This window comes from Bipolaris zeicola (genome assembly GCF_000523435.1).
Source record: "Bipolaris zeicola 26-R-13 unplaced genomic scaffold scaffold_172, whole genome shotgun sequence".
Taxonomy (NCBI): domain Eukaryota; kingdom Fungi; phylum Ascomycota; class Dothideomycetes; order Pleosporales; family Pleosporaceae; genus Bipolaris; species Bipolaris zeicola.
This window is the reverse complement of record NW_006912221.1, coordinates 13595-39782: the sequence shown is the minus strand read 5'-3', so window position 1 is coordinate 39782 and position 26188 is coordinate 13595. Positions and strand designations below refer to the sequence as shown.

Here is a 26188-nt window from a genome sequence, read left to right as displayed (position 1 = left end):
GAAAAAAAAGACTAACAATCAACATAAAGTATCAAGGTAGAACAACTAACTCAAATCACCCAGGAAAATGCACTTCCAACCCTTCCCACCCAAAATATACCCGCAACGCCCTAATAGCTAAATCATGACTTATCGCCAACACCCCGAACACCACAATATTATCACTTACATACACATACCGCAACGCCGGCAGCAAATCCCGATACCCCGTCTCCTTCACACGGCCCTGCTGCGTCCCCGCCGCCAACCTCTTCGCCAGTCTCGAATCCACGCGTATACTCTTAATACCCCGACATATATCGGGTCCCAATTCGTACACTGCGGCCATGCAGTCATAATAAGCTGTTAGGTCGAAAGTAACGAGTGCGTTGAAAGTTGGAGTTGCTTCCTTGCGGGTTGTTTTGCAGGTTAGGAGGAGGGAAATTACTGATTGGTATTTTTGGGCGCTATGGGGTTGCAGTGGGGGTTCGGTGCCTAGGGAGGAGTAGGATTTTGGGTGCACGTGGATGGTTTGGTGGGTGAATGTGTGTTCGTAGATTATTAGGCGGAGTTCGGCTGGGAGACTTAGAAGGCTTGGAGCTGGGTCGGTGTTTCTGTTTTGTTGGAAGCAGGGGTTAGTTGAGTCTGGTTTCTTGAGTTTGAGTTCTTTGATATTGTTCGAAAGTCGCACGTACCGAGTGTGGTCTTGTGTAGGAGTTTGTGTGGCGAGGCCTTCTGAATTGCAGGATTCGGATGATACGACATTCATGGTGTGCCGGTGGCAATCTCGAGTCACCAAATTTATTCTGTTTCACAAGGGACTCGAGAAATAACAAAGTATGTAATGTTGGTCTGGGGAGCTAGATGAGATGATGTATGCATGTGCCGCCATTCGGCGATAAGAGCGTATGTCATGTTACTTATCTCCGGCGCGTCTTTGAGATTTTGGCGCGTCGAGCTTCCCAAATTTCGTCACTGCGCCGTTTGCTGTGGAGTCCCCAGAACCATCGGAAGTTAATATTAGATAGACCCGGATCTCCCGAAAAACCGGACAGGTAGCAGATATGGCCAAACCAAAGCGCATGAGCGAGATCTTCGCGTCCTCGTCAGAAAAAGACAACGACACAACCACAGTCACAGCCACACCCCCATACTCAAGCGAAGGCCCTACACTCCCCATCATCGGCGCCCAGGAAACCGGCTCCGATCCCACCAAAAAGCGAAAAGCTTCAAACAACACTCAAAGTACTGCTCCAAAGAAGCAATCCCAAGAAGGCTCTCCACATACCATCCACCCATCTCTCTACGAACCCTGGACCCGCCTCCCACCAGACCTACTCAAGCTACTCGAATCCCAGACGCGGTTCCAAGGTACACGCAACGTTATCCCCGTCGTCTTTTCCAAGAATCAAAATGTAAAATCCGGTATCAATCGCCTCAAAACATACCTGGGTGCGTATCGGGATCCCACATCTACAATCGACATGCCCGACGCTTTGAAGCGCGAAGACGTCATCATAGCAGTATCAGCGCAAGGTGAAGGAACGACGAAACTGGTTGGTATCGTAGACATGGTTCGCAGGATCGTCGCGCCGAGTGGTAAAGAGGAGGTTGGTGATGGGCCGGTGGAGAAGTGGGCGATGTATACGATGCTTACAAGTATCGATATCGAGCGGAAAGCGAGAGTTGCGGATGTGCAGAAGAAAGAGGTGGAAGGGGCGGAGAGTGAGGAGGAGGAAGAAGAAGAAGAAGAAGAAGAGGCGTTTGAATCTATGGATGTGGATGGGCGAGGGGGGCAGAAGGAGAAAGATGAGGTGAAGATGAAGAAAGTGCCTGTATTGACGATTTGGATGACGAGGAAGAAGATTCCGGCGTTTAGGAATGCGTTTGGGGAGCAGATGTTTAAGGTAAGGAGGTTGGTGGAGGATGAGGATTGAACGCCTAAGCGAATTTCGGGGAAAAGAGAGTTTTGGTATATGGTATCAGGGATTCATCCGCTGGGAAATGGAGAATACTAGGCGCAAGGAAATGTCTCTGAGACTTGGGACAGAGACGTTTACACAACTCTACAAGTTGTTCAGACATGGGTGCATTGATGCCTTGACCAAAAGTCAGGGCTCGAGGCTAGGGACTGAGCGGGTTTTATTATTCATCTATACGGCGAGAAAGTACGCGGCAGATCACTCCTGGGAACGAGATCATCCAATACCCAACAGACTACGGATTTCGTATTCGATCAATAAGCTATCGGTATACTCTACAAGAGAAATGTGGGACGGTGGAAAAAGTCTAAATTGAGCATTCAAGACGATTTACAGTTACGGGATAGTTACGTTCCAGGAAACATGACGTCACGGGTGCAACCGATCTATTCTGGGAGCACAAAGCCTAGCAAAGAGCTCATCTTGCTGGTATTTGCAGAATCGATATGATTGGGTGTTTATTAATTAAGTGTTTTTTGTAAAGATGACCCGATATCTAGTGTCTATACTTGTGTCGGGAACCACTGGTTAAACTTCCCCTTAGGATCATACTTCTTCTTTAGCGTCTGCAACTTCGGAAGGCTAGATCCATAAATAGCCTTATTCGTCTCGTCGCCAAATGCGAAATTCGGGTAACTAAAAATCCCTATTAGCCAACCAATCTCTTACGATCACGAAAACGGGAAGTTGAACTTACGTAGGATCGTTCTTGGGGTCACTACTCCTCGACCACAGCGCCCTAACCTTGCTTCCAAAATCCAACGCTTCAGCATCCAAACTCGCGTCGTCATACCACGGGATGACAAGAGCCTGGGCAAATGCATCGCGGCGGAGTGCTTCGTTCAAGGCGACCGAGCCAACGGGCGCCGATTGAGCCTTGGTTAGATTGTAGCGCTCGACGAGCATGGCAGAGTTCGGTCCCTTAGCCTGGAAGCCCTTGTACAAGTCCCAGATCTGCGGCCACTTCTGGGCATTCATGCCCTCGATTGTGGAGCTGAATGTGGGTTTACGGCCGCCGCGGGTGCAAAAGCCAATGTTTGCGTCGTTCCAGTGATCGTAAGTGGTGACGGCGCTGGAGTTGGATAAGGGGCCGAGATCGTAGAAGGGGGCGAAGGCCTTGCGGCCGCTCTCAAGCGTGCCCTTGCGTAGGAAACCAGTTACAAGGATGGAAGGCTCGTTGAGTGGCGGGCCACTAGATGTCAAGACGAGGTAGACGCGTTGCTCTGGGGTGAGCGGGAGATCTTCGACAGCTTGCGCAACTTGCTCTAGCTTGTCGGGTGAGAAGAAGAGGTTGTTGATGAAGGCGGTGCGGTCTTCGGCCGTGGCTGGCCTCGCGTTGACAGTTGCGGAAACGACGACACCAAAATTTGGTCCTGCTCCGCGAAGCGCCCAGAAAAGGTCGGGATTCGATGTGGCCGATGCAGTGAGCAATTCGCCTTCTGCAGTGACGACGCGCATCGAAATGATGTTGTCGACTCCGAAACCGACCTCGCCCATCAGGTTGCCTAGATGCAAGTCAGCTCAACTCTCTTCATATGACTGATCGAAACAAACGCACCGTAACCACCACCGAGCATGGCTCCCAGGGCGCCAACGCAGTTGCAGTTGCCAGTAATGACCAGAGCACTTGCAGCATCAGCCGCTGCAACGACATCTCCGATGCTTGCGCCACCACCAATAGTTGCGGTGTTCTTGTCCGCAGCCACGGTGACACTGTTTAGGCCAGCAAGGTCAATAAGAACACCCCATTCGCCCAACTTGAACGTCTTGGCCCATCCAATTCCTCCGTTCTGTGTCAAAAACGATATCCCGGTCTTTGTGCAGTATTTGACCTCGGGTGCATGTTAGCCACTGCAAATGGCGATTGGTGGGTCGAACTTACGATTTTCGCAATATCGTCTTCAGCCTGCACAGTGACAGTGACAGAAGGCAAGGGTGCGTTGAAGTCACTCCATCGTGCCTTCACCTCGACGTTGACCGAAGATCCTGGGACCAGGTTCTTCAAGTCGGATGCGACATCGCGTTGCTTGAGGGCGAGGGCAGATACCGCGGCAGCGAAGGAAATCAAGAGTGACAAGACCTTCATGGCGACAGGAACAAGGTAGTCGGTGCCGAATCCATGGTAGGCGGCTCAACGGCTTTTTAATTCACATTAGGCCTTCTACTCGGTAAGCGTGCATGCCGAAATGTAATCTTCTTTGAGCCGCGAGCTACTAGAGCTGCGCAATGGACGTTGCCGCTTTGCATTGACAATCGAGTCGGCAAAATCTCATTGTCGCTAGCGAATAGGTGCATGTTGAACTACGCTGGCCTAGATCTGGGAATCAAAGCCGTTGTACAAGACATGGGTTAATTTATTAATATGTATGCTCGATGGCACTTAGTTAGCCCGACGCCCGCGGGTGTAGCCGCATTAAGGACCTCGCCCTCTGGAGCAAGCCGCTCCCGATATGCTCCCCCCCCCCCCGCCTCAATTGCCGGGTCGTCCCCGGCCCATGTGCCGCTCGAGAACCCCACGGACTAGAGGTGTACAGGGCAGGCATGAACAGGATCCTCGTCGTAGCAGTAGTTTCAGTATAACGTGAGCGATACTGTGGGGCGGGGCTGCGTTGTCCGTGATTTGTGTAATCCGGAAGAGATATCTTGATAGTGGTACGTAACTGAGGTTACATTGACGCAGGGTATTCCCTGAAACGTGCTGTCGGAAAAAGGGAAAGACGGCGTATCATTCACAACTTGGCGTTGGGGGTGAAGGGGGGCTGGTAGTGGCGTGGTCGAAAAAAAGGCCGAGTGAACCATCCGGCTGGGAACGCCACCCACCAATCACCGGTTAGTGTACCTGTCACGTTCTGGCAGCGGGCCACCCGTTTGAGGATTAATCCGTGGCGTATGGAATGGATGCAACGACATACTATTGCAAAAGCCAATGCGCTAGATGTCACTGCCCGGGTACCTAAGACTATCCTAACAGCGCAATATGCTTGGCCTCGGGCTTATCATTCAAGGGTTTGATGAATAGTGACCTCCTTCCTGATCCTGTGTTCGTCGGTACTACTTGGAGAATCGTGTTCCGCTGCTGTAGGGAGAACCTCCTCAGATCGAGTCGTTAGCTCTGTGTGGCATTAGCTTGTATGTTACTTGGATAGTATGTTATCGAGTTGCATTACGTACCCATCTCATCAATCGACTGGTAGGGCTTACGCGCCAGCTTGGCACTAAACGAGCTGTTTTTCGTGCCATGCAAGCCTGACGATCCATATCCACGTCCAGAAGACCCATAGCCGTAGCCGTAGCCAGTCCGTGTCTCTTCTTTCGGGTAGAAGAAGAACCAAATGGGGCGTAGAGTGGGCAAGCATGCGCACACGAGGCCTAGGGATAATTCGATGTTCGTCCAGAAGAATACGGGGGCTGTGTAGTAAATGACATCTTCGGGGTGTTTGATATACTCTTTTGCTATCGAGTACGTCGCTACAACTCGGGTGATGCTTACAGCGCAGACACTGTTTTGTCAGTTATGCCGTGGCTCTTCGTCCTTGGAAGATTAAGTGACTTACGCCGCACCCAACGAAAGCATCACAATGACTGCTATCTTTCTCTTCATTTGCATGCGCACGCTCATGACCATGGGTATGGGAAGGAAAAGGATGGCAAGGTCCGCTATAACGTCAGTGTACTGCAGCACCAGTCAGCATAGGTTCTGAAGTTGCAACTCCAACCAGACATGAACCAGTCCTTCACTTGGAAGAGCCAAGTAGATCGTGTCATGAGCGACTTACAAGTAGTGCTAAAAACATTGGTACGGTCTCGACGCAGCTGTTCCCGTAGTAGGGCTCGATAAAGACAGTGATAGGGTAACACGTAAACAGATGCGAGAATGTGAAGCTGATGGTCCAGGCTACCACATACGCAAGCACGATGTATACGCAAATACGGAATTTGCGTACGTCGAAGATGGTCTTGTATAGGATTAGAATTGACGACTTGACGAGTCCGAGCCCAACAATAGAGATCATGTTGATAGCAAATTTTGTCTGGAGACATGTCAGCACGGAGAGTTACACAATCCTCGAAACAACTTACCTCCTCAAAGAATATCAATCCAGGGTCATCCATAATTGGTTGGCCATTTTTGTCAAGAGGCTGATGGGCGCCCAAGTAGCCATGTATCGCCGCTTTTCATAAAGTTAATGGTTATCTGCGGGGTTGATCGAGTTTACTCACTGGCTAGTTGTAGAAAACAACACGTTAAGCAGATCGCCTGAACTTAATTAGCTGGATGTCTTTGTATGCATGTAGTCTCCGCTCAAGTACTCACCAGAGCACCTAATGTGAGGAAGTCGTCCCATCCAATGCGTTTAGATATCTGCTTCGCCCATATGCGCAAGCCGACAAAAAAGGTTGGTAGAATGGCGAAAGCGATCGCCAAACCAATCATTAAATCCTTCGAATAATTATGATTCATCGTGGCTGTCGCAGTGAAGCCTGGATGGGATGTGATAGAGGATATAAAGAAGCCGCTCAGCGGATGGCAAGACGGGTCGTCGCTGCAATAAACCAATAAGTGCTCAGACAAAAAGGAAAAGCAAGGACATAGTACGAAGTAAAGAACGTTGGTTTTTGTGAAGGCCAGGCAAATGGGCAGCCACTATCTACATAGACGGCATCAAATGACCAGGTGCTAAGCCCAATACTAAGGAAGCGACCATGAAGAGGGATCATTCCCTGAAACACCCCTCGACTATAGCAGTTTGCGGCTCGATCTGCACCTTCAACAAGCGACTATTCGATCCCTCTACCCAAAACTGTACTGGACTTTTCCTGAGCCTCTCTGTACCTACAGACGTTTTTTCTTCTACCAGCCATGTATCATGTAGGGGGGAAGTACCATGTCCCGTGTAATCTGCGGACCAACCAAAAGCAAGTCCCAAGCCCTAGCGGCATTCCTTAGATGGCCTGCAACACCGAGGGAGGTGAACAGGGCTTGCGACGGAAGCGACTAGGATACTCAAGGGAGCCTGGAGCTGGGTTTTCACCACTGTGAACAGGTCGATAAGTGCGCCGACAAGTAACGTCGTTACAAATCCTCGAGTTGCCGTGTTCGCCAATTTGCGCACTGCTTATTGAAGAATGCATCGACGACATGTCATCTTCCTGTCATCTGTATCACAACAAGCGCTCTCTTCATTTTTTGCATCTTCCATATGACCTCAAGAGATTTACTTTTGGTGTTTTCAGTGTCGCATAGCCTAGAGGGCAGTGGCAGTAGCGCGGTGACTGAGAACGACCCCACGCATTTGCGTGATGAGGCCAAGATTATGGTGCTTGGAAGTGGGCCCCCCCGAAACGGGAGGATGTTGCAGCGCCAAGCCACGGAACGCTCAGGATCCAGTCGGGCCAATCCTACTAACAGGCGATCATGCCCAGTTCGGCGTCATGTCGACTGAGCAAAGACCCGAGTGACCTTGTGGCCACGATCCTGGACCCAATCCTATCGGGAGAGCGGCTGAGGCTTGAGAAACTTGGAACGCATACTTACGTCCCTGGGCCTGGACCGCATCTTAGTTCCAGGAGAATATCGTTAAAGCTGACGTGGGATTGGAGGCGGGAGTGTGAGAGAAGATGTGCCAAAGGGATGAGGATGCAATTACACTCGGCCAATCTTGGAGATACTTCCTGGAGTGATGGGTGCATGGCGGTTAGCAGATCCATCACATGAACACCATTCGGTAGTTTTGTCCGACTTGCTTTTTGTGCCTCAGAGGATTGTATGCAAGTATTCGGGTGGATCCGATTCATAGGCAAGAAAGCAGGGCCGTAGTAATCTGGGGCATTATTTGCATTATTGTCCGAGGTGCTGCCGTCACACCTGCTGCGTCTACACATATTACAGCAAGCGACGTGATCTCGGGCCCCATATATGTATGCAGGTCTTGCCGCCCGGACGGGAGTGTGGCTTGTTTTGACAATGGTGCCCGTTGAAACTCTGAATATGAACCGCTGTCTGTGGGTTTTCTCACGGCCTTGGCTCGGAGGCACTCTCTTCCATGTTCACAATGCCAGGAGGATGAGTGTCTTGGGGCATCTGTACGCTGCTCTAGGCTGCCAAATACTCGTTACTGTAGTAGGCAAGTCCAAGGTACTTCAGGTTGTTGTTATCGATGATCCGCTTGGTATTCTAACCTAGATAAGTCGAGGGTACCTTATGAGGTTGGAGTTTCCGGCTTACTCAAATTCACACATATAGTATGCTGTGCGAAAGTCTTGTATTTTATTGGTCACCGACAGGGTCGTTCGTCTTTGAAACATACCAGGAAAGTCTCACCCTCCTTCATCCAACTCGGTTAGATAGCCGAGCCCCCCTCTCAGAATAGCTACGATCTTGTGACGTACAATAGACATCTTCATGCTCCGCCTCTTCATCGATCACATAATTTCTTCTCGAAAAGTATATGGGCTTCGGGCTACTCAATTGCTGATCTGCCCGACCAAATGACCCTTCGAACTTTCAGTCTTCTACTTTGCTCTGGTGTTTGGTCTTTTTCATATTTCGTCTCGTCTTCCTGGACTGTGTGGTTATGAGTGCGTGATTCTTTGCAAGGTTGGATTGACTCACCAGATTCATCTGCATTGTCATCACGCTCCTCTGTTGAGGTTTCAAGCTCATCAACAGATGTAGCGCTTTCTGAATCCGCTGGCTTGCCAAGGACTTCGGCATCTGGAGACTGTCGGCGCCCGATACGCTGCTCCTCTGCTGCAAGCTGCTCCATTTCTCGATCGAGGGCCTCTATTTCTTCTTGAATAGCTCTTCTCTGTTTCTGATGAGCAATCTGCTTGTTCCACTCTGCATTTCCCTTCTCATCTTTGGCGCTAACTTTATTGACAATTTCTGCAGGATAACCACTAAACCAGTTGTTGACCCTGTGTTCTTCTTCCTTCAGTATGGTTTTGAAAAGTTTGCGGTCATATTCGAACTCTGGATCTTTCCAGTAAAATTTGCTATTCCGTACTCGGAATTCACGATGGAAGTCGCCAACAAGGTATAGACTGCCAGTCAATACCACAGGTCGGCCTCTTTTTGAGATGAACTTCGCTGCACACAGTGCTCGCAGCGCACCCTGTTTCGGCATCGCCATTCCTGTAACCCCAGGTTGTACAGACTTTGCTATTTCAAGCAGTTGATTCGGATCCATTGGCTTCACTGAAGGCATGCCATCGACTGGACCGAAAGTTGTAGTGACGACAGTGTCTCCTGGCTGTAGTAGTATCCTCAGGTACTCGTGTGCATCTTTGCCCTCAGTCATAGCAAGTACCCAGGTAACTGGCCAACCATTTTTACCCGGAAAGCCATCGCCAGGTATCTTGCCCTTGCTGTGAACAAGACGAACATAATCTTTGAGTAACTTGGCAGCATTTGGATTGTGAGCTCCATCGACTAATATCTTCGGGCCCTGCGAGTCCTTGTGGTCTCCAAAAATGAGTGGCACACTAATCAACTCCATGCGGCCATGATTGACAGACATCCGTGACTTTAATAAAAAGCGCCCGATGTCAAAAGGTCGAATTTCGAGCCCTATGCTTTCTATAGCTTGCCTGGCAGCAATGGCAGCCAAGACTGCATTGTCGCGTTGGACGGGTAGTAAAGGATGAAGAAAGGTGTTCCAATCGTGTTTATTGAACAAGCGCTTCTGCAAATCTAAAGGTTCGTGGGTAAAACGTGGGCCTGCTTGGATGGTCTTTGCGTAGTCGTCAATTACGTCTTGCACGTTTTTCTCGTTCCTCGGGTTGATGATGTAAGGCACGTTGGACCTGAGGATGCCAGCCTTGTGCAGCGCGATCTCTTCTAGAGTATCACCGAGGAAATTCTGGTGGTCACGATCGATTTTTGATATGACGGAAATTGCTTGGTTGTTTAGAATGTTGGTGGCGTCCTCCCTACCGCCCATGCCAACCTCGATAACCCCAATTTCGATTTTCTCTTCATTGAAGATATGGAACGCAGTAGCGGTCAAAATCTCAAAAGGAGAGGCAGGGATGCCATCTCTCTGGCTGAGATCCTGGTAATGGCTCTCGACCTTTCGGAAGAGCAACTCGTTAACGGGCTGATTGTTGATGGTGATGCAGTCCCATCTGCAGAGGTTAGACAATGAAGGGCCAGGCGACGGTGTGCCTACCTGTCTACAAGATGGGGAGAAGTGAATTTGCCAACCTTGATCTTCTTACGTTTGATCAGGTGCGAGGCATAATGGCAAATGGATCCCTTGCCGTTGGTACCAGCAACGTGTATCGACTTCCATGGGAATTCTGCATTCCTCAGGAGCTGGCTGATCCGTCCCAGGCCGGGCTGGATCATGGCCGTCTCTACGGGCGATGGTCTGAAACGAGGTTCCTGCAGGTGGTGGTTGACTCACTGTGGCAACTGGACCAGAGGCTGCGCGAAAAAAGCGACTATACCGCAAGAGGCAACCATGGCTTGGCGAACACCACCGCGCCTGCCAGAGACGACCAGTTGTTAGGCAGTTGCAGCCTGGGGGCTGTGCAGAGGGTGAAAGGAGTATCAGAATAACATGGCGAGGTGATACATACAACCGGTCTATTCTTTTTTGTATTTGAGGCCTACCCAGGCACCTGTTCGCTCAACTGCATCCCATCGGCGGTTCTCTACGCATCCCCAGACGCTTCTCAGCCTTACTGCCGCTGCACTGTTTTAGGTGGGTGCGACCTGCGCCGCTCCGCCGCCTTAGTTCCCTCCTCCGACCATCCCCAGCCCACCCGTCTACGCGCGTCACCATCAACAACACAACTCCACTCATCTTTTCCAAATACTTACAACCCACTCTTTGATGCGCAATGGGCATTCCCATCGGATGGAACATTAAGCGCGACGAGGCAAAGGATAAGGACGTACTGAGAGCCGACTTGACGGGCCATCGCTCACCCATCCGCCGTCGCGTCAGACCGAACAGATCGCCACGACCAAACAGCACGCTCGACACTGAGTTCCTCATAGCCGCCTCTGGCTCTGCTCCCGTCATCGAATGGATACCACGCTCGTCGCATCGCACGCGCCTGGCGCCACCACCAGTGCCTGAACTCTCGAGAACCGACTACCGCGGCAACGAGGCTGCGGCCAACTCACCTGCACCTCTGGGCCCCAATAGCACCCTGCATCGTTCGCGCAATCGCCTCGATGAATTCATGCGTTCATATGCGGCGCGCAGAGCCCTGGAGACTGATCGCCCCATCGCTGTCTTTACCCCCGGCTTTGCACCCGCAGCAGCTTCACAGAGCTCAGAATCAGACACGACGCACAGCGCGCGAGAGTTTTCCCGTATGCGGGAGAGGGCGTCGTATCGCCGCGCTGCCCCTCCGAGATTGACCCGTTCACGGAGCCCCCGCGCTGACCGATCTGCGGCAAGAAGTGATACTGCAAGCGCGCCCGAGGAAGACCACGAAAGCAGTGACAACAACGCTGTAGCATTTCCGCCGTTGCGCAGAATGGGTCGCCGCACTATTGCCGACGGACCATTACCCAGTAGCTCGTTACGTGAGTCTTGGAGTCCAGTGCCTGCTCTTGATGGCTTGGGCGACCGCAATCGCAGCGTCAGTCCACTTGACGACCAACTGCACTGGGACAGCTTCCTTACGACTGTGGTTGATGACCCCGTTGCACCCACTGCTGCATCGTCATTTGCGTCAGCTGCAGCCTCGGCCTCGTTCTCAAACTCTCACACAAGTTCGCGATCAGGAAGTTCAAACTCTGCAGCATCTTCACAAACCCACCTTACAGTTCCTTCGCGACTACCAAGTCCTCCACAACACGACCAGTTCCTGCGCGCTTGCGATACTTCGGACAACGACACGGCTTCGGATACCGAAGAGGAAGAGACAGACGTGCCTGCTCCCATGCGCCGCGCCCAGGTGGAACGCTCGAGGGATGGCTTCGGTCTCTCAAACTCGACGGCTCCCCATCGCCGAATGCGTCCATCATACTTCTCCAGCGACCCTCCCGCCCGAGATGCAGATCGCTACTCGCTCCGTGTGATTGACCGATCCCGCGACTCCAGCGACTACATCCACAACTACTACAACCGAGCCAACTGGAGAATTAGTCAGACGGAAGAGCCACAAAGGCTCCAGATGTCTTCACAGCTCGATGGGCCGGCTGACGAGCCCGCGAGCACAAGTGAGGCAGAGACTCCCCCGCTCACACGGGCCGATTCTACGCCGTTGGACCAGGAACTCCGCGACGCACGATCATTGCTTGAACGTCTTGCTTCTCGCGAAGATATCAGCGACGACTTTTGGGCCTCAGTTGGTCTCACACGATCGTTTGCCGATCCAGTCCAGCGATTCCAGGAACTTGAACGTCTTTGAAAAAAAAGATTAAAAAAGGATTATGTTACTATCATATACTGCAAGATGTGTCGTTTGGCTAGGCTGGCTCAGCAAATGACCATCATTTCTTTCTTTCGCCTTTGGATGTTGATGATAACCAACTATCTATTTCCCTTTCACTATACATATCACAATCTGGTAGTCTGCGATTTTTTTGGGCACCCCGGCGTATTCGGACTACCTAATGCTTTTGCTATTTTTTTATGCGAACACTTGTTGATGAACAAGGATACGGAAGGGGAAGGTGACAGGAACAAGACGAACAATCATGGCATTTCATGAATTGTATACCCATTGGACTTTACTGCAAAGCCAAGAATTAGAAGGGGAGTGTGAAGGCAAACTGCTCGTGGCCTATTTACTTATTATCTAGATTAGGCTATTGGATTAGGAGAGGAATGGATGAATAGGGAATACTAAAAGCTTTATTCTGCAACGTCCTTATGGGCGGCTGCCTTTTTTCTTCTAAACTTTTGTCTTATACCGTTGTGTTGCACTGGTGATGATTGAACTTGCGAAGCTTCAATTGAATGTTGAATTTTTTTGGCCTCCACAACAAACATGCAACTATGATACACCCTTTGCTAAATGCTAACTCTAACGTGTGGTATCAAAAAGGAAGGAAAGAATGCAAAAGAAGTATTAGTCCAGTACAAACGCCATGATTACATTTTTTTTCTGACTGTGGAGAGCTAGAAAGACGGAAGAGTAGCTTACTCCCTCACTTAGGCGCCCGTTCAATCTGCAGAGCGACCAACTTCTCCGCGTTCTTGATCCATTTGTCGGCAAAAGTCTTGTCTGTGAAGCGCTCAGCAGACTTGCGCGCACGGCGGCGCATATCCAAAGTCTCCTGTGGCGACAGTGTCAGGGCTTTGCGGAAGCCATCTGCATATTCTTGTGCAGTGGTAGCATGGAAACCTGTACGGTTCGTGTCAGCAACAGTTGAACTTGCTTACAGAAATTCTAATGTCACATATATCAGAACTTACCTGTAGGCTTTCCGTCAACTTCCACTACAATATCCAGCTTCGGACCACCGGTATTGTTGACAACAGAGATCATACCCGCGGCCTGATATTCGACCACACCAATGCCAAAATGTTCGTTCCACATGGCATTGACTCCTACGCTAGCCTTGCGCATCCACTCCAACATCAAGGGCCATGGCGCGTCGCATATAAACTCTACGTTGTCCTTGATGTGCAACTCATGCGCAAGAAGTCGCAGCTGGTAAACCCGTTTAGCATCATCGTGCGAGTTGCGCACTGAGCCTATCAGCACTAGCTTTGGAGTCTCGTTGGGGTATGCTAGAAGTTTGGGTTTGGATTGCACAAATGACGCAAAAGCCTCGAGGATGAGTTGGTGGTTCTTCTCAGGTCGGAATTGCGCAATGTAGAGGAGGTAAGGCCCACGGTTCTTCTCACTAGCCTCGGAAACTTGGACGGCCTCTGCGACTTCTTCAACTGCGACAGGTGGGAAGACGACATCAATCTCAGTTTGCTTGCTTCGCTTGTTGCGGTATGGCCCCCAGAGTGATCTGACGTGACCTTGTGTCCATGTGGAGTTGGTCATGACTACATCGACGGTGCTACCGACTTTGCTGTAGAGCTTTGCGAACAGCTCCCAGTATTTCTTCTTTGCTTGCCCACGGTATCCTGACCCAGTTCCAGCATGAACACCCTGTCCCCCCACTTGTAGCGAGTCGAGCATGTCGGTCGAGATGGTTGGGTAATGTACGTATGCGCCAGTCGGGACAGTGGGAAAGAGGAATGAAGAGAGACCGAGAGCAAATGCGTATCCCATGGTATCTATGAAGATGTCTGGGACGAGGAGTGAGAAAGCATCGTAAGCAAGAACCAACGACCCGAGAGACTGTCCTAGCAGGGTGAAGCGTGGCCATCTGCTTGCAAGCACCCAATCGCGAGTTGTCAGGTAGAGGAAGTGAACGGTTGGCGGGTACAGTTGGATATTGAAGCGATCCTTAACTCGCTTGAGTATCTCTGCCTTGTCAACATCGTGGTCACCGGTATACACGATACAAGTAGACTTTGGCCAGCGCTTTTGGTGTGCTCGGATGGCAGCCCAAAGGACTCGTTCGCCGCCACCGCCCGCATTGCTGTGCAAGTAAATTATCAGCGACTATGCTCCTGTGTTCTAAAGCTCGTCATGCATACCAGAAGGGGTGAAAGAAGCCTACGATGCCGTCCCAGTCGCTGTTCGTTTGGCCGACCTTGACTGCACTTGTTGGAGGTGTAGTCCCCACTTGTTCCCAGTCGTCATCCTCCTTCTTCTTGTCTTTCAGGTCGGCCTCATAGGCTTTGGTTTCGCTTGCTACCCTAGCCAGTAAAAGCTCGCGTCGTGTACGGGAGGATCGACGGAGATGCTGTCCCACTAGTCCTGCAAGAAAGCGTAGCGTCTTGGAGAGAAAAAGAGCGGCCACAAGTGCAGGCGCAAGCAGCGACAGGAGGATGAGCAGCACACCCATCTTGGTCAGAGCAGTGGACTGTCAATCCATGGAGGGTGAGTGTTCCGGCAGCTGTCCATGCGGTGGGATGACGGTTTCCTGGCGCCGGCCCGGGGAGCATGGGACCCTGGCGCTAGTGGTAGTGGATAGTGGGGCCATCTTCGTCTCGGGAGTCCGATATGTTCCTGTGAAGCCGCGAGCTGAAAACATCACACCACAATGCTATCCTCTTGCTCACTACGGCATCCAGCATGCCAATTACTTCGAAGGAACGTGGTGGTATCCAGAGCTTCGCCATGTCGTCCCTCGGCACGCTCATTTCATGCTTCGACACCACGACAGGATCCCATCATTGATGCTATCCTCTACCTTCCGCACGAAATGATATCGCTGATCCACACGGCTGTCCCCTGGTATGCCGCCATCCCCATCAGTGCCTTTGTCGCTCGCGGTCTGCTTGTCACTACTGCTGGAACACGTGCACGCGCTCTCATGGCGCGATACGTTGGTCTGCACCCGTTGCGACAAGCTCTTGCCTTCCAAAAGCGAGACGAGATCCTGAAGCGGGGTAATTTCCGGTCGACCCAGCAAGCTCTCGTCACAGTCAAAAAGGAAGTCAAGGACGTCACATCAGCATTGGACAAAAGGTGGAATGTCTCTCTCTCTGGTCAGATTAGTTGGACATTGGCGCAGATACCCATCTTCTTTGCTATGGCCGAAACTATACGCCAGAAATGTGGTGCCCAGGACGGATTGCTGGGTATGGCCATGTCCGTTTTCAGAGGCGAGAGTACGCGGATGACGACGGAAACGGGCCAAGTTGTTGCACGGGTAACTCCCACCGACTGGTTCGAGCCAACTCTAGCCACAGAGGGTATGCTCTGGTTCCCGGACCTGCTTCTCCCGGACCCAACTGGTGCCCTTCCGTTCATCGCATCGGGCATCATGTTTGCAAACATCTACACCTCGAAAAATACCGTTGAGAGTGGTGCCAAATGGCCAAATACCCTTCGGCGAACTTTGCTCTTTGTTTCGCTGTTGGTTGGTCCACTCTGTCAGAACCTTCCCGCGGCTCTAATGCTCTACTGGTCGTCAAGTACGGCTTCGGTGATGCTGTGGAACGCGTGGCTGGACCGAAAATATCCTGCACCGCAAGGTTACACTGCGTGCAAAAGGCCACTTCTCCTTCCACCAGCACCAATCTCAAAATTACGCAGGGTGTAGATGTTTGTACCCATGTCTTACATAGGGTTGGTCGATTCCGCACAGCCACCTATTCGGTGATAGAATACTGTACACGAACCCTCATTTTTGGTTGGTCAAGGCAAAAGTGGATGTCTCGGCGAGGAATTTACGTGCAAGACACCCAGTATCTTTGTGTGTCTCTAAACTTACTCGATGTCTGCACTAGGAACCAGTGCACATTCAAAACAGTAATAAGACCTGATGGACAATGGCCATTGTTGCCATGCATGATCAGTTTCAAGAACCTAGCTGAAGCCAACTGGCACTGCGACAAAAACCAATGCGACTACCATGTCGGCCACTGAACATTGCCAACCAAGTCAATGTAGTGGATACCAAATTGAATCGCCCATAGCCACTGTAACAGCTGCTCAACTGGCGGACCCGCTACCACATAGCCATAGTGAACAACCCATTATATTACTAGACAGTTCAGGCTGTGATCCACCACTGTACGGCCCGGGCTCCACACTTCGATGTACCATAATGAAGGTTCCAGAAAGCACGTTAAATTAATAAGATTTAATATACTACCAACCGGAGAAGATGTTGGTAGTATTACCAAACCATTCATCCTGGATTCCGAACTACATATACCCAAAGCATATGTTACCGAGAACAGACTCCAGCTCAGAACCGCTGACATACCCCAATCTGAACACGAGACTTTCCCTGCAAAGTCGCGTTACTAAGAGACTATGTGTGTGCGGCTGGAGTCTATTCTATCTAGTAGAACCTGGACTTTCTCTGCGAAGTCTTTTTTGATACCCGATTGAGCTAGACCGGGGGTGGGGGGCCCGGCTTGAATTGTTTTTTTTTGAGAAAAATCAATCTGACTTGCTATATAGCAAGCAGAAAAGAAAGTCAAGTCGACGGCTCTTATAAAATAAAAATAGATGAGACCTCTCTAGAGAGAAGCTGGATTTCCCAGCTTCGAAAAAAATAGGATGTGCCTAATGGTCATATACCCATTGAAAGGTTTACACATATTACCGAACGATTTTTTAGGGTTCGAGCGAAGGTCTCGTTGATGCTCATCCGAATCCTTTTACTTTGACTGCAAAGTCATATTTTTAATACCTGATTGCGGCAGGTTGGGGTATGGCCTGCCATTTATTTCTGAGATAATTGATCTGATACGCTATATAGCAAGCAGAGAAAAAAAAGATGTTAAAAATGGAGAGCAGTTGTTATATCGAAAAGTTGATTTTTGTACATTTATTTTTTCCTTTTTTTTGAGAAGGAATCGGAGCGGGAATGACACTTATAAACACCAGTAGATAAGCAGAACACTCCCATTATACTGCCATTGATGTTTCACACACATGCATGGTCTACTCTGTTCTTATTTTTCCTCCTAACCCATATCCCCCACCCCTCACCCATTCATAACTTTTAATCAAGAAGAAATGCCGGCAATTCCTCTTTTAGTCTATACGTGTGGTCCGATGTTCCACCCACACAACCATGACTACTGCCATTTCATACAAAACATTAAGATGCACATCGCATGCATAGCCCATTCAATCACGTCAATTCCACCAGTGGCCTCCCGTCTATCCAGCTTTGCCATTCCCTCCAACTAACCCACCCACCAAACGATCCCATATTCAATCAAGCAAAAAGACGCCTAGTACATGCAAATAACGAAAAAAAACGCAAGACTTCAAACGCCGTGTTTCCCGATATGCAAATTTGCAAGATGCTATCCATGTGCAGTAAGACAGAACAAGAAAAGGAGTGAAATCCGGACAAACGCCGTCGCTAATGTTGTGCAGATAGCCGAAAACCAGTTTTAGGCAGAGACAATAGGGAGGGGAAAGGCATAATGAAAAAGGAAATGTATAGATACCTTACTGCTGTTTGGCGTGAAGCCTGGATATGTGAAATCTCGTATGCTGCGGCCGAAGAATGGATGTTTAACAGTATCCGTGATTTGATGCAGGATAACGACACCCCTCAACTCTTGTCGAACACAATCATACGCGCCGGCTTGTTTGACTCAAGAGGCGATCGGCACGCTCAAAGACATTGAGTGTGTTGGACCCTTGTGAAGGCATTCTGGGTGTATTTGGGATGGTTGCTTGGGCTGCTGCACCCAATGCAGCACTTAACGGCGTCGCAGGAACCGGCGTGCTGTACCCGCCCGACCCCTGCGATCCAAAGCTTGCCGTGGAGTAAGGCTGTCCAGAGAATACAGATGCCATCGCAGGTATTGCCGTGTTGATCGGACCAGGGAAGGACGGTCCGCCACTCGACGACATGGTTCCATTGGGCTTATGTAGAACCTTGGGTGGTTGGGTCCGTGATGTGAACGACGCTAGGCTCGGTGGACCCATCATGCCGATGTTGTTACTAGTAAGGTGTGACCATGGACTGTCGTTGATAGCCAGGCTCGCTTCTTTGACCATCTTGTGCAGCGGCCGCATGAGCTGTTTGACTTCGCTAGTGAGTAGCTTGTGTTCTCTACCCTGCTGGGTGTATGCTGCAGCGAGTTCCTGCCAAGCCTGCAATGATTGTGTTAGTTGCCAGTCTTAACAGTTTGGCCTTGTGTAGGCGTGATTGTACATACCTTGACGAAACCCATACATTGCTGCCAAAACTCAGGCTGGTCCCGGGTATAGTTGTCTTTGAGCTGCATCTGTGATAGGCGAAGTGCAAGAGGGTTTGCCATTTGCTGGACTTCATTACTCTTGTCAATGAGGTTCGCTAGTGCCTTGATTCGAGGATCCTCGGAGTCAAGGTCACGCCGCAAACTATCAAACTGCTCTCGCATCATGCGCGTAATCTGAGCCATGGAGTTTCTGCAGCCTTCGGATGCGTTCCGGAGCTTTGTATAGATTCTGTCAAACTGAGCGTCTTCATCCGTTTCATCAAAGCTACTAGTAAGCGTATTGGATCGCGTCATGCCTGGCGCAGTGGTAGAAAAGGAACCTCCCGAGCGAGGGGTTACGGCACCAATGCTCGTCAGGGTGTTTGATCGGCTGTTTTCGTTGCTGTGGAGAATGACTGGTGGGGGCATTTGCCATCCGCTCCGCTGCTGCGGCGGTGATGTCAGGAAGCGGCGAGCTCTCGACGGTCGCGCGCGTACCGTTGCGAGGTTATCAGCTCCAGTGGGTCTCGTTGCTGCAGCAGAAGTGTCTCTGAACTGTGCGCCTAGTATTGAACAAGCATTCCTCATCTCGATCAAACTTCCTTGTTGGAGAAGCACAAAGGTCCGCATAATACGTGCATTTGCGTTTTGAGCAATCTCGATGCGATTCTCGGCGACTGAAAGAGTAATGGACATGAATGAGTCGAGACACCTCAGCGCGTACATGTAGACACTTCTCGACAGTTTCTGCGCTTCTTCTTCGTCCTCTTCGACTAGTGTGTCAAATTTGTGCAAGACCTCGTTAAGTGCTCTGATATTGAGGTAGGTAGTCGAGTACCTGCGATAGAAGTCTTCTTTGCGTCGCAAACTTTCTTTAGTCTTAGCCGTCAGCTTAATTGAGCGCACCATGTGCGAGACACAATCGTGGAGCTGAGAAATAGCATAAAGGAAGTTTTTTGCCGCTTCGACAACGATATCAGGCGCACGTGACCCACGTCGGTGTTCACGGACATCAGACAACGGACGGTTTGCGAGATATCGGACGGTACCAGTGTCTTCATAGGCCCCAGATGAAGGGAAGCCGTTCGAAGCAGCATTAGCGGGGACCAGAACGCCCTGACTGAAGCCACGGAAATGGTTGGTTTGTCGCAGCTCGTTGACTGATGCCAGCTCAGACGTCTTGTTGGTGTAAATACCCATACGCTTTTGGCGCTGCGATGAGGGACCGGACCCTTCGCTCTGGCTACGGTTACGCTCGTTGTTTGGGTTCGTCAAGACTAGGGGAGCGATCGGGGGCCTCTTGGTAACAGTAATGCCAGTGCTGGCACCATTACTTGTCGTAGACGCAACGCGAAAGTGGGAACGAACTGGGATGGGCGGAATGGGATGTCCAGGAGAGTCAGGCTTGGGGTCAGAAAAGCCTTCTATATTGCCTAGACTCGGTCGCACCGGGAAGCGTCCGCCGTTTGCTCGTTTCGAGGGGCGGGGAGTTTCTGGGTTGCTCTCGGTCCAGCTCTCATCTCCCGAAAATTCGACTCGCACTCTTTCTAGTTCAACCCGCTGGCGTTCTCTGGATATGTGTTGGCGCATAAACCGCTTGACCTGCGTAGCTATGACGGCATCTCGTTCGTTCTCGTTTGCGGGTGAGGGGGCGTTGTCCTTGATGGTGCACACTTCGGGCGGGGGGAAGACCAGCGGATTGCCATCGAGCTTGAGGACCTGCAAGCTATTGATCTCTCCCAGACATACGGGCAGCTCCTCAATCTTGTTCTTTGCAATTGCCAGCACCTTGAGCGAGGTTAAGTTTGCAATCTTAGTGGGGACAGACCGGATCTTGTTCCGGCTGACGTCGAGGATTTCTAGCGAGGTCATCTCGAGGATCTAATGAGCGTCAGCGGTCTAGTCGCGACATGTGTGTTCCGGAAAGGGGGGGCCAACGTACGGCATCGGGGATCTCCCGCATGGCATTGTAGCGCACATTGAGATAGCGGAGGCGTCTGCATTCAATGAGGCGGGAGGGGAGGGTGGCAAGGAGATTGTGGGAGAGGGCGAGCCTGACATGTCAGCATTTCCCCTATCGAAGACAGAGGTAAGGTGGGGTTGTGTATCGCATGTACCTTTCAATCTCTGTCCGTATGACATCGATGACTTCGTCGGGCAGGCGGGCAATGTTCTTGTGGCCCAGGTCGATGGTGATGCCGGGCTGCTGCTGCAACTCGCGGGGCGCCTCTGCGGCGGCGCGTTGGGTGATGTCCTGGCGGGAGTGCTCGAAGGCGGCCTTTGTAAGGGCCACGACTTCGTCGTCCGAGATGGGCGTGGGCGTGTCGTTGCTCATGGCGAGCGGGCACAGGATCAGCGCGGCGGAAGTGGTGCGAGGATGGTCGTTGCATACATGCTGTTCGCGAGGACAGCAGCGGTGAGGTGAGGCTCAAGCACGGGTAGGGAGCGCCCAAGAAATCGTCGTAGTCGTCGTCGTGGTTGGTTGGTTGGGGTTAGAGTTGGTGGTGACGCCGACGGCCAGTCTAGCCCGTTTCCGCCGTGCCGTTGGCTGGATGCTCTCCCCTCTCCCGACCTGTCAGGGCCCGCCCGCCATGAAACATCTCCTTGGAACCGCCTCTGACACGCTCCCAACACTTGAAACGAGCTCTAGCACCCTCTCTGCTTGGCCTGACACACTCTCGTATATCCACCCACAATGCCATTGCCAGCCACTACACATGTTGCGGCCGGTCGACAGGGCACGTGACCATCTGCCAGGGAGTCGAGGTAAAGGAGTGTGTCACGTGACAGTCCTTACCGCTGGCTGCCCTATAACGGCTTGAAACGGCCGACGCCCTAGCCACCCGCGTAATCGACATGTAAGTGCCCGGCTCTTCAGCTCTATTTGTATTCATCACTGCCATCCACACCCGCCTTATACAGACTATCCACATCCGGGAACACATATAACGGACGCGATATAATGCCCCGCACACAGGCCGCGGATGCGGTGTCGATATCCCTATTCCATAGCAGATGATACCTGATGTCGGTGCCCGATATCTATGATCATGAACTATATGCAAGGTACAGCCATGTTCCTGTACTTGCGCTAGCCAACGCCATGAGATTCTGGCAGGCACAGCTGCGTCATAGCTACTCTTCCTGGGGAGGTCGAGCGGGACCTACTCAATAGTTGGCAATCGGCGCATTTTTGCGTCTGGGTCTCCTTTCTTTTTCACAATTGGCGATGTTGCAACCTCACCCATCATTCGCCCATTCGAGCGCTGCAATGGACATTGACGATGCATTGCCTCCTCCGATTCGTCGCTCGCCCAGAGCTGCTCTCGAAGCACGCAAGCAGCGTAGAGAGTACCGTACGTTCATATTTGACGACATCAGCGAGCGAGCAGACGAAGCCCCACTACCCCCAATAGCGCCAGATCAATCAGCCTCAGTCAGTCGTGATGGATACAATGAACCCACGCTTCATAAATCCGTTCCATCCGGTGTTAATCCATTGCGATCGCATCCGGTCGACGCACCATCTCCCCAAAATCTAGCTCGCAAATATTCGTATCCGCTTCTGGTGTCAGAACTCAAAGATGGAACGTCACCTGATCCAGCACCTGTCATAGAACCACCAGCCTCACGCCGACATCCGCGGGGGCTCGTTTCCTATCGGAACAACAAGAGAGAAATCAAGATCAACAAGAAGCTGCCTCCGCATCTGCGGCGACAAACCTCGTTGGAAACAATCAATTCAGTGACAACGACTACTTCTGATGACCAAAGCGAAGATTCCCATGATCCCCCAGAAGCCGAAGCTCCTTGCTCGGAATGGTATGCTATGGATGATGACTTGTATTCCAATCCACCGCCTAGTATCATATCCAAAGCATCATCAACACATTCTTCAATTTCCAGCTCAAGACAGTCGACCACGCCTGTAGAAACACCTCTAGAGTATGCAAGTCTTGATCACCACACACCTCAATCACTGTTCCGGAAAATGATGCCTCGCAAGCTGTCTGATAAGATGCAAGACAGTCCTCCCAGTCCTGGTCGTCTGGTTATTGAGAAGACGACGTCGGTCAACCGATCATCAAGCTCGTTCACTCTTTCAGGATCAACCACTTCACCAAGCGAAGAGTATCGCTCTCTTCATTCGATACTAGAAGAAGTTGGACGAGATCGATCGACATCAAAGTCTAGCGGAAGCAGCAAGTGGAGCGCAAGTGACTTCGACACCAGCACGCTGTCCGAGGCGGAACTGAAGAGGTGTAAGAAAAAGGGGATCAATCCGGCTCTGTATGCTGAGATGCGCGCAGCGAAGAAGGGAAAATGGGCCAGTCCAATCGCTGGTAATACGTTCCTCTAGCGCTGTCGGTGTTCTACTTCATGCACACTGCCATTCTACCCGGCGCCTCGTATGCGAATCTCCTTGGCAGCATGTTACGGATAACGTGCTTGCTGCTTTTACCCAGCATACGATGCCAACTTGCGGCTTGATGCTAGTGGCATCGTTAATATCTGCTGCAGCGAGAAACCGCCTCATCCTTCCCTCTGCTCGGATACCGGATATGGTTATTGACGTCCTTCATGCACTACCCATACGTCAATCTAATATGGACCAACTGGGTCATATCGCTCAGGACTCGGGCGCTTGGTTATGGCGGAATGGGATGCAGTGCAACGGATAGTGTCCAGGAGCGACCATGTTCCACCATTAACATACCCCCAAAGGGTATTATCACGAGTGCTATTAATGTACAGTCGACGTGGATTCAGATCATTGCAATCTCGAGGAATACGGTAGAGGGCAAGCAAAACCCGGGACGCAGGTCTCGCGTACCGGGTATATGCAGTGTTGTGCATGCTGCATTTTCCCTTATCAGGGCGCGCGTTTTCGTCCTTGCACACCATGCTTGCCTAGCTCGACGACGGGTTTTGGACATGTGGTTACATTTTCGCAGTTGGACGGGACGATATCTTCAATTCCCAGGGTCGTTTATTAAAAACTATTTAGACATTCAAGCGATGGCGTTTAGGCTCGTTCTGGGCCGTTGGTGTGTCGCTTCTAGCTTCATCGGCTAATGCAACGGCTTCATCTATTCGTACGGAAGGAACACGTGCTTGGGTCAGTCCTTCTGCGTTGCAAGCGAGGCTTCTAGAACATGTAGGCTAGATGAGACAGCATCTGTTGACGTTACTGTCACACGACAGAACAATATACGGATGTTTATTTCTTTGTTGTTTTCCAATGTTACCGCTGCGAGTGCATTACATCATCACTATGCCCATTTCCCGTTTCCACCACACCGCACGTACACGCTTTACGTGTCTTTTTCTATCCCAGTGAAGAAGGAAACAGAAGCCCTGCGATCTTGACATGCCAGTTTCGATCGCGCTAGCCTTTCATCCTTCGATCTTTTTTTTCTTCGTCTCACATTCTGCACCGATAAGCCGCGTCGTCGTACTACCTTCCTAGAAAAGAAGAAATGCAGTAACCTTCCTGATCACCACATATCTGAGTCAGCACCATGTTTTTTTTTCCTTCTCAAAACCGACCTCGACGTTGGTAGGGAAAAGCAGAAGAAAATTTAAAGTAAAAAAAAACAAAAAACACAAGGGGCTCAATTAGGAAGGAAATGGCAAACAAATGCTTAGTATTTGTGTCCTTTACTTTCCCTTTTCTTTCCAATATACTCCATTGAGATTAGTTCCCCCGGCGCTTGCCAATCCACACTCTCACACATACACATACACACGCATGTTGGTAACTTTTCAACTTATCCCCCGAATCGAGGTCCAACGATCGCGACCTCCCCCAAAAGCAGCAAGAGGGAGAGAAAAAAAAGTTAGACTTGGAATTTTTACAATGACATCGCTTTCACGTGGCACACACACACACCCCCAGTCTCGTGAAACAGCAGGTGGTCACTGTCACAGATACAGTATATGGGTGCAATATCGCCAAATTAAAGTGAAAACTCTTGGCATGCACGCCTGGTTTGGCCATGTGGGGGGTTTGCGTAGTATAGAGAGGTGTGTGTGTGTGGGGGGTGAGGGGGTGTGAGCAAGTAATGCCTGGATTTCGGCGCGATTGAGCCCCACGATGTAGATGTGGGTGTGTGGACGGCATGTGGAGAAGGTGTGGTGTTCGTGGTTGTTGGGTTGCTTTGCATCTGACTCTGAGTGGGTACTAACCAAGGACGTTTTACTTGGTAGTTGCTGGCTGCTGCTTGCTGCTACTCTACGTATTTTAGAATTTGGCCGTGGTGCAAAAAAAAAATTCGGGACGGATTTTCCCGAGAATTACTGCCTTTGGGTTGTATAATTCATTTGCAGTTAACAGAAACTCCAGGGAGTGAGATGAAGGTATGTTTTTCGCTTGAACTTGGTTTTCTGCCTACGTGTGTGTGTGTGTGTGTGTGTGTGTGTGTGTGTGTGTGTGTGTGTGTACGTTACGGTTCTGTGCGGCTGATTATGCCGACCGGCATGCCGAATGGTACGTACAGGACTTACATTGTTATTTTTTAATATATGTAAGAATCTAAGGACTAGGCAGATCGCCAAGAGGCCGGTGATCAGCGTTGCTGCGCGTTTAGAGTTTTGCAGTATCTCTCGTCATGGGTTGTGATCACAACGAGCAGAATGACAGCGGGGTGGGCGAATCGCATCACTGGGTGTTGGTTGCACACCGCCGCCCGTTGAAGGAGGCAAAGAGACAAGCTCTCGGTGTACGGGTAAAATCTAGATAAGCACGTGGGTGGCTGTCCGGTCGAGCCTTTTGGCTGCGGAAATACCTTTTCTGGGCGTGCCGGTGTGCCCGGTAAGTAAGCAAAGGTACCGAACACGCAAACCGCACGGTGCAAATGTGTATCCAGATGATAAGGGCGGTTGTTTACGCCATCTGAAACAAGTGAGATGACACAAACAAACCTAAGTAAGCACTGGTAAAGAAACGTAGCTCGTATGCAATGGTCAGCCTACTTCGATCGATGTGTACGGACATGACATTGCTGATCTATTCGTATCTCCCTTGCTACCACTGCAAGTTGCAACACCCAATACAGTGTAGAGGGCAAACTAATACTATCAATATAGTGGCAACAAGCATGCAACACAACCCGCGCCCTGCTTACTTACACAAGCCCCGACCCGTGCCTTACGTCCTTAGCCTTTGGTTATATCCGCAGCCTGCCGTCGTCTTACCCTGAATCGCCCAAATGTCCGAGAACCACGAAGATGACAACCACCCCCCCCCCTGGCCCGCCCCGTCATCATCGTCATCACCCATCACCAACCCGTAGCTGAGTAAACGAAAGCGGAACAAAGCATATCAAATCAGTTTTATTAGTTTTTACCATGTCCATCCTGGCCTACGCCGACTTGCGGGCCCCGAGCGGCCCGATCGAACAACAGTGCACGCGCACGCGCGCACGCTCGCTCGCTCGAGACCGAGATTACTATTCTATAACTACAAGCATTTTGCTAAACTCAAACAAATCAAATCGCCCAAACTTCCTTCTCTCTCCTTACCCCAAT

The 26188-nt window shown here is 50.8% G+C and overlaps 13 protein-coding genes across 13 annotated transcripts; 6 read left to right on the top strand and 7 right to left on the bottom strand.

Annotated features, from left to right (window-relative positions):
- Positions 1 to 55: 55 nt before the first annotated feature.
- On the bottom strand, positions 56 to 748 carry COCCADRAFT_39512 (uncharacterized protein; the record flags this gene model as incomplete). The annotated part of the gene is made up of 2 exons (XM_007717285.1): positions 56 to 593; positions 675 to 748. The coding sequence occupies 2 exons, from the start codon at positions 746 to 748 to the stop codon at positions 56 to 58; spliced, it is 612 nt and encodes a 203-aa protein (XP_007715475.1).
- A 295-nt stretch (positions 749 to 1043) lies between these two features.
- Positions 1044 to 1916, top strand: COCCADRAFT_39511 (uncharacterized protein; the record flags this gene model as incomplete). The annotated part of the gene is made up of 1 exon (XM_007717284.1): positions 1044 to 1916. One exon carries the CDS (start codon positions 1044 to 1046, stop codon positions 1914 to 1916), a length of 873 nt encoding a protein of 290 aa, XP_007715474.1.
- A 548-nt stretch (positions 1917 to 2464) lies between these two features.
- Positions 2465 to 4047, bottom strand: COCCADRAFT_39510 (uncharacterized protein; the record flags this gene model as incomplete). The annotated part of the gene is made up of 4 exons (XM_007717283.1): positions 2465 to 2597; positions 2659 to 3466; positions 3520 to 3793; positions 3844 to 4047. The coding sequence occupies 4 exons, from the start codon at positions 4045 to 4047 to the stop codon at positions 2465 to 2467; spliced, it is 1419 nt and encodes a 472-aa protein (XP_007715473.1).
- Positions 4048 to 4384: 337 nt separating this feature from the next.
- COCCADRAFT_104413 (uncharacterized protein) lies at positions 4385 to 4546 on the top strand (the record flags this gene model as incomplete). The annotated part of the gene is made up of 1 exon (XM_007717282.1): positions 4385 to 4546. A coding segment is annotated over one exon (162 nt), but the record flags the coding sequence as incomplete, so codon positions are not given.
- Positions 4547 to 4957: 411 nt separating this feature from the next.
- Positions 4958 to 6423, bottom strand: COCCADRAFT_104455 (uncharacterized protein; the record flags this gene model as incomplete). The annotated part of the gene is made up of 7 exons (XM_007717281.1): positions 4958 to 5073; positions 5133 to 5461; positions 5516 to 5634; positions 5738 to 5992; positions 6042 to 6133; positions 6183 to 6219; positions 6277 to 6423. 7 exons carry the CDS (start codon positions 6421 to 6423, stop codon positions 4958 to 4960), a joined length of 1095 nt encoding a protein of 364 aa, XP_007715471.1.
- A 482-nt stretch (positions 6424 to 6905) lies between these two features.
- On the bottom strand, positions 6906 to 7757 carry COCCADRAFT_104430 (uncharacterized protein; the record flags this gene model as incomplete). Its single annotated transcript, XM_007717280.1, has 2 exons — positions 6906 to 7108; positions 7610 to 7757. 2 exons carry the CDS (start codon positions 7755 to 7757, stop codon positions 6906 to 6908), a joined length of 351 nt encoding a protein of 116 aa, XP_007715470.1.
- A 665-nt stretch (positions 7758 to 8422) lies between these two features.
- Positions 8423 to 10311, bottom strand: COCCADRAFT_104434 (uncharacterized protein; the record flags this gene model as incomplete). Its single annotated transcript, XM_007717279.1, has 2 exons — positions 8423 to 10088; positions 10133 to 10311. 2 exons carry the CDS (start codon positions 10309 to 10311, stop codon positions 8423 to 8425), a joined length of 1845 nt encoding a protein of 614 aa, XP_007715469.1.
- Positions 10312 to 10808: 497 nt separating this feature from the next.
- On the top strand, positions 10809 to 12335 carry COCCADRAFT_104410 (uncharacterized protein; the record flags this gene model as incomplete). The annotated part of the gene is made up of 1 exon (XM_007717278.1): positions 10809 to 12335. One exon carries the CDS (start codon positions 10809 to 10811, stop codon positions 12333 to 12335), a length of 1527 nt encoding a protein of 508 aa, XP_007715468.1.
- A 742-nt stretch (positions 12336 to 13077) lies between these two features.
- COCCADRAFT_104411 (glycosyltransferase family 4 protein) lies at positions 13078 to 14841 on the bottom strand (the record flags this gene model as incomplete). Its single annotated transcript, XM_007717277.1, has 3 exons — positions 13078 to 13274; positions 13346 to 14472; positions 14531 to 14841. 3 exons carry the CDS (start codon positions 14839 to 14841, stop codon positions 13078 to 13080), a joined length of 1635 nt encoding a protein of 544 aa, XP_007715467.1.
- A 198-nt stretch (positions 14842 to 15039) lies between these two features.
- Positions 15040 to 16044, top strand: COCCADRAFT_104417 (uncharacterized protein; the record flags this gene model as incomplete). Its single annotated transcript, XM_007717276.1, has 1 exon — positions 15040 to 16044. The coding sequence occupies one exon, from the start codon at positions 15040 to 15042 to the stop codon at positions 16042 to 16044; it is 1005 nt and encodes a 334-aa protein (XP_007715466.1).
- A 312-nt stretch (positions 16045 to 16356) lies between these two features.
- Positions 16357 to 16581, top strand: COCCADRAFT_104428 (uncharacterized protein; the record flags this gene model as incomplete). The annotated part of the gene is made up of 1 exon (XM_007717275.1): positions 16357 to 16581. The coding sequence occupies one exon, from the start codon at positions 16357 to 16359 to the stop codon at positions 16579 to 16581; it is 225 nt and encodes a 74-aa protein (XP_007715465.1).
- Positions 16582 to 18044: 1463 nt separating this feature from the next.
- On the bottom strand, positions 18045 to 20993 carry COCCADRAFT_104435 (uncharacterized protein; the record flags this gene model as incomplete). Its single annotated transcript, XM_007717274.1, has 4 exons — positions 18045 to 18572; positions 18638 to 20539; positions 20601 to 20712; positions 20776 to 20993. The coding sequence occupies 4 exons, from the start codon at positions 20991 to 20993 to the stop codon at positions 18045 to 18047; spliced, it is 2760 nt and encodes a 919-aa protein (XP_007715464.1).
- Positions 20994 to 21929: 936 nt separating this feature from the next.
- Positions 21930 to 23018, top strand: COCCADRAFT_104446 (uncharacterized protein; the record flags this gene model as incomplete). Its single annotated transcript, XM_007717273.1, has 1 exon — positions 21930 to 23018. One exon carries the CDS (start codon positions 21930 to 21932, stop codon positions 23016 to 23018), a length of 1089 nt encoding a protein of 362 aa, XP_007715463.1.
- Between the last annotated feature and the right edge of the window lie 3170 nt (positions 23019 to 26188).